The sequence below is a fragment of the Gobio gobio genome (assembly GCF_949357685.1).
Source record: "Gobio gobio genome assembly, chromosome: 8".
Classification (NCBI taxonomy): domain Eukaryota; kingdom Metazoa; phylum Chordata; class Actinopteri; order Cypriniformes; family Gobionidae; genus Gobio; species Gobio gobio.
Genome location: NC_137114.1, coordinates 46,298,908 through 46,303,833, shown reverse-complemented (window position 1 = coordinate 46,303,833; position 4,926 = coordinate 46,298,908). Strand labels below are relative to the sequence as shown.

At 41.9% G+C, this 4,926-nt stretch overlaps 1 protein-coding gene across 1 annotated transcript in view; it reads left to right on the top strand.

Annotated features, from left to right (window-relative positions):
• Nucleotides 1–431: 431 nt before the first annotated feature.
• grm5b (glutamate receptor, metabotropic 5b) overlaps nucleotides 432–4,926 on the top strand; it is a gene marked incomplete at both ends in the record, with an annotated part of 96,144 nt that continues 91,649 nt past the window's right edge. The window contains one exon of the mRNA XM_079823360.1: nucleotides 432–1,095. Within this exon, the coding sequence (XP_079679486.1) occupies nucleotides 432–1,095 (664 nt within the window). The remainder of the gene's footprint in view (nucleotides 1,096–4,926) is intronic.

Genomic DNA, 4,926 nt, shown 5'->3' with positions numbered 1-4,926 from the left:
CCAGTGTAGCGTCAGAATGCAATAGAATTGTGTCATCAAATACCGAATGTAAAAGTTGACATGTGTGTGGTTAGTTCCAGGCTCAACATTTCCCATGTGTTGTGTGTGCATGTAATAACATCGCTGTGTCCATCTCCTCTCGTTCAAGGTTATGAGGCCCCTCATCTCATGCCGTCCCCAGCTCGAGGTTGCCACGGCAACGACCCAGCATCCTGCTCAGGGTCGCGGTAGAAGCTCTCGGACAAATGGCAGCGCAGTTCAAAGCCACGGGATTCCACTATCTCCTTTTGGCGTAGTCAAATACGGAAAGTTCAGAGAGGGAGCGAAGCTGCTGGACTGAACTTCTTCCTCTGATCAGCATCACTGTGCCTATGAGTGAGTAACAAAACAGGAAGCAAAAGAAACACACACACCATCTGATTTACTCCGAAATGGTCCCCCTCGCCCTTTTGCTGTGGCGTCTGACGTCCCTGGCGACGGCGGCCCAGACCAACGAGCGGCGCGTAGTCGCCCACATACCCGGTGACGTCATCATCGGCGCACTTTTCTCCGTGCACCACCAGCCGCCGGCCGACAAAGTGCACGAGCGCAAATGCGGGGCCGTTAGGGAGCAGTACGGCATCCAGCGCGTCGAGGCCATGATGCACACGCTGGACCGGATCAACGCCGACCCCAAAATCCTCCCCAACGTCACGCTGGGCTGCGAGATCCGAGACTCTTGCTGGCACTCGGCCGTCGCCCTGGAGCAGAGCATCGAGTTCATACGGGACTCGCTCGTCGCCGCCGACGAAAGCGAAGAGGCCGGGGCCGGGACCAGGTGTGCGGATCCAAGTGCCACGCCCATGAAGGGGAAGAAGCCAATCGTGGGGCTGATCGGTCCAGGCTCCAGTTCCGTGGCCATTCAAGTGCAGAACTTGCTGCAGCTGTTTAATATCCCGCAGATCGCGTACTCCGCCACCAGCATGGACCTCAGCGACAAATCCCTGTACAAATACTTCATGAGGGTCGTGCCTTCGGACGCCCAGCAGGCCAGAGCCATGGTGGACATAGTGAAGAGATACAACTGGACCTACGTATCTGCCATCCACACCGAGGGTGAGTGCACTGTGTGCGTCGCTAAAGTTACATCCTCATATACACTTCCAGATGTGAGTCAGACCATAAATCAGACTGGATTCAGAATCAAATCAGCTTAAAGGTTTGAGTCATTTTGACCGATTCATTACACGATCGGATTCAAGATCAGTCTTTCTTTGTGATTTGGATTCAGTGACTAATTTGATTCTATTTGTGAGTCTTTTTGACCAGTTCATTATAAAAATGAGGTCATAAGTGTCATTCTTTTGTGAATTTAATTTAGCGAGTAGCCTAGACCGATTCAACCTGTGAGTCATTTTGACCGATTCATTACACGATCAGATTCAAGATCAGTCTTTCTTTGTGAATTGGATTCAGTGACTAATTTGATTCTATTCGTGAGTCTTTTTGACCAGTTCATTATAAAAATGAGGTCATAAGTGTCATTCTTTTGTGAATTTAATTTAGCGAGTAGCCTAGACCGATTCAACCTGTGAGTCATTTTGACCAATTCATTACAGGAACCTGATCAAAAGAGTCATTTGTTTGTGAAGTGGATTCAATGAATAATTCATTAGAATGATTCAACCTGTGAGTCATTTTGACCGATTCATTACACGATCAGATTCAAGATCAGATTTTCTTTGTGAATTGGATTCAGTGACTAATTTGATTCAATTTGTGAGTCTTTTTGACCAGTTCATTATAAAAATGAAGTCATAAGTGTCATTCTTTTGTGAATTTAATTTAGCGAGTAGCCTAGACCGATTCAACTTGTGAGTCTTTTTGACCAATTCATTACAGGAACCTGATCAAAAGAGTCATTTGTTTGTGAAGTGGATTCAATGAATAATTCATTAGAATGATTCAACCTGTGAGTCATTTTGACCGATTCATTACACGATCGGATTCAAGATCAGTCTTTCTTTGTGAATTGGATTCAGTGACTAATTTGATTCTATTTGTGAGTCTTTTTTACCAATTCGTTAAATGAATTAGGTCATAAGTGTCATTCTTTTGTGAATTTAATTTAGCGAGGAGCCTAGACCGATTCAACCTGTGAGTCATTTTGACCGATTCATTACACGATCAGATTCAAGATCAGTTTTTCTTTGTGAATTGGATTCAGTGACTAATTTGATTCAATTTGTGAGTCTTTTTGACCAATTCGTTATATGAATTAGGTCATAAGTGGCATTCTTTTGTGAATTTAATTTAGCGAGTAGCCTAGTTTATGAGACCGATTCAACTTGTGAGTCTTTTTGACCAATTCATTACAGCAATCTGATCAAAATAGTAATTTGTTTGTGAAGGGGATTCAATTAATAATTTGATTAGACTGATTCAACTTGTGAGTCTTTTAGAGCAATTCATTACAGGAATCTGATCAAAAGAGTCATTTGTTTGGGAAGTGGATTCAGTGGCTAATTCGATTAGGCCGATTCAATTTGTGAGTCTTTTTGACCAATTTATTATAAGAATTAGGTCATAAGCGTTATTCTTTTGTGAATTTTATTTGGCAATTCATTCATTCACTGATTCAACTTGTTGACCAATCAGATCATCAGTCTTTCTTTTGTGAATTGGATTCAGTGGCTAATTCACTGAACTGATTCAACTTGTGAGTCTTTTTTACCAATTCATTACAGGAATCAGATCAGAAGAGTAATTTGTTTGAGAATTGGATTCAGCTACGGTAGTAAATCATTCACTGATTTGACTTGATAACAAAGAATCAGATCATCAGTCTTTCGTTTCTGAATTGGATTCAGTGACTAATTCATTGAACTGATTCAACTTGTGAGTCTTTCTGACTGATTCATTTACAAGAATATGATCATGAGAGTCAATCTTTTGTGAATTTGATTTAGAGAGTAATTCATTAGACTGACTCAACTTGTGAGTCTTTTTGACCAAATCCATACAGGATATTGACCAAAAGAGTCATTTGTTTGTGAAGTGGATTCAATGAATAATTCATTAGAATGATTCAACTTGTGAGTCTTTCTGACTGATTCATTACAAGAATATGATCATGAGGGTCATTCTTTTGTGAATTTGATTTAGCAATTAATTAATTAGATTAGAATTTTGACCAATTCATGTTAAGAATCGAGTCCTAAGTGTCAATCTTTTGTGAATTAGATTCAGTGACTAATTCATTGAGACTGATTCAACTTGTGAGTCTTTTTGACCAATTCATTACAGGAATCAGATCAGAAGAGTCATTTGTTTGAGAATTGGATTCAGCTTCAGTAGTAATTAATTCACTGATTCAACTTGTTGACCAAGAATTAGATCGAATTAGATTTGTTACAGGAATCGGACCAGAATATTAATTTGTTCAGTATTCGTTTGACTGATTCAACTCGTGAGTGTTTTATGACGGCACTGCTCACACTGTTCGTTTCACATGTATCCAGAAGAGACATGCACTGGCTGTCTATTGCGTTATATCACAGTAGTGACGTTTTTATCTCATCACATTCAGTGCAGACTGCAAACGCAGGTAAAATATGATTTATTCAGCCATGCCGCTTTATTCAGCATCAGTGCAGAGCTGCTGCTCACACACACACACACACTCACACACACTCACACACACACACACACACACATGACAGCACTGAGGTGCGTGGTGTCTGTTTCAGAAGTGTCATTTTGAATTCTGTCATTGTGGTCTCTTTAGAGTCAGATGGGAATTGTGTGTTAAGATGTCTGCCAAGTGTGTGTGTGGGCATGTGTGAAGTGTGAAATGGGCGTTTCTCTGGCTATGTTCACTGTCAGTTTTTGGGATTGACAACTGCGTTTACTTTTCGATACAGGTGTGAGTATCGAAATGTCACGTTCACACAGTAGCGTCGGGAATACAGTGTGTATGAGTGTGTAGTGAGAGTCAAGTCTGTATTCTCTCACTAAGCATAGCGACAGTGACCAAAGTCATATCAAAGATGGCGACGTCCATAAAACTGAGAAGTTTGATCACTACTGACCAGACAAGAGTCCAATCGAGCCAGGCATTCATCGGTCAAATCTTTATTAACCCCTACTGGTCTGAGCCAGTTTTGATCAATAGTATGTTCATTTAATTTCCATTTACAGTTGAAGAAAATGTTTGTTTTTTTAGTTAAAAAAAAATTATCAATAGGTTCTATCCTAGTCATACACTCTAAAACTGCTGGGTTAAAAACAACCCAAGTTGGGTTGAAAATGGGCAAACCCAGCGATTGGGTTGTTTTAAACAAACATTTAACCCAATCGCTGGGTTAAAACAACCCATTCACTGGGTTAACACAACCCGATCGCTGGGTTAAAACAACCCATTCACTGGGTTAACACAACCCGATCGCTGGGTTAAAACAACCCATTCACTGGGTTAACACAGCCCGATCGCTGGGTTAAAACAACCCATTCACTGGGTTAACACAGTACTCTGCTCTTCTAACGCTTCAGCCTTATGGCTCTTTTCTTACACCTTAACATATTTCTTTTCCTCTGACACACACACACACACACACACACACACACACACACACACACACACACACACACACACACACACACACACACACACACACAATGTGCTTCCTTCCCCCCACTCCACTTGCTCTCCTTTCATCCCACTGTATTCCACGGCTCCAGAAACACCCGACCCCCACTCCACGTCTGATCTCTGAGACTCCAGAGGCTTGTGTGTGTGTGTGTGTGTGTGTGTGAGTGAGTGGTTAAGGGTTGTAAGCACTTTTACAGTCTGGTCCCCAAAGCTGAGGACCTGGAATGTGTCCCGTGCTTCATTAAGATGGCAGACAGTGTATAACACACGCACGCACACACACACACACACACACA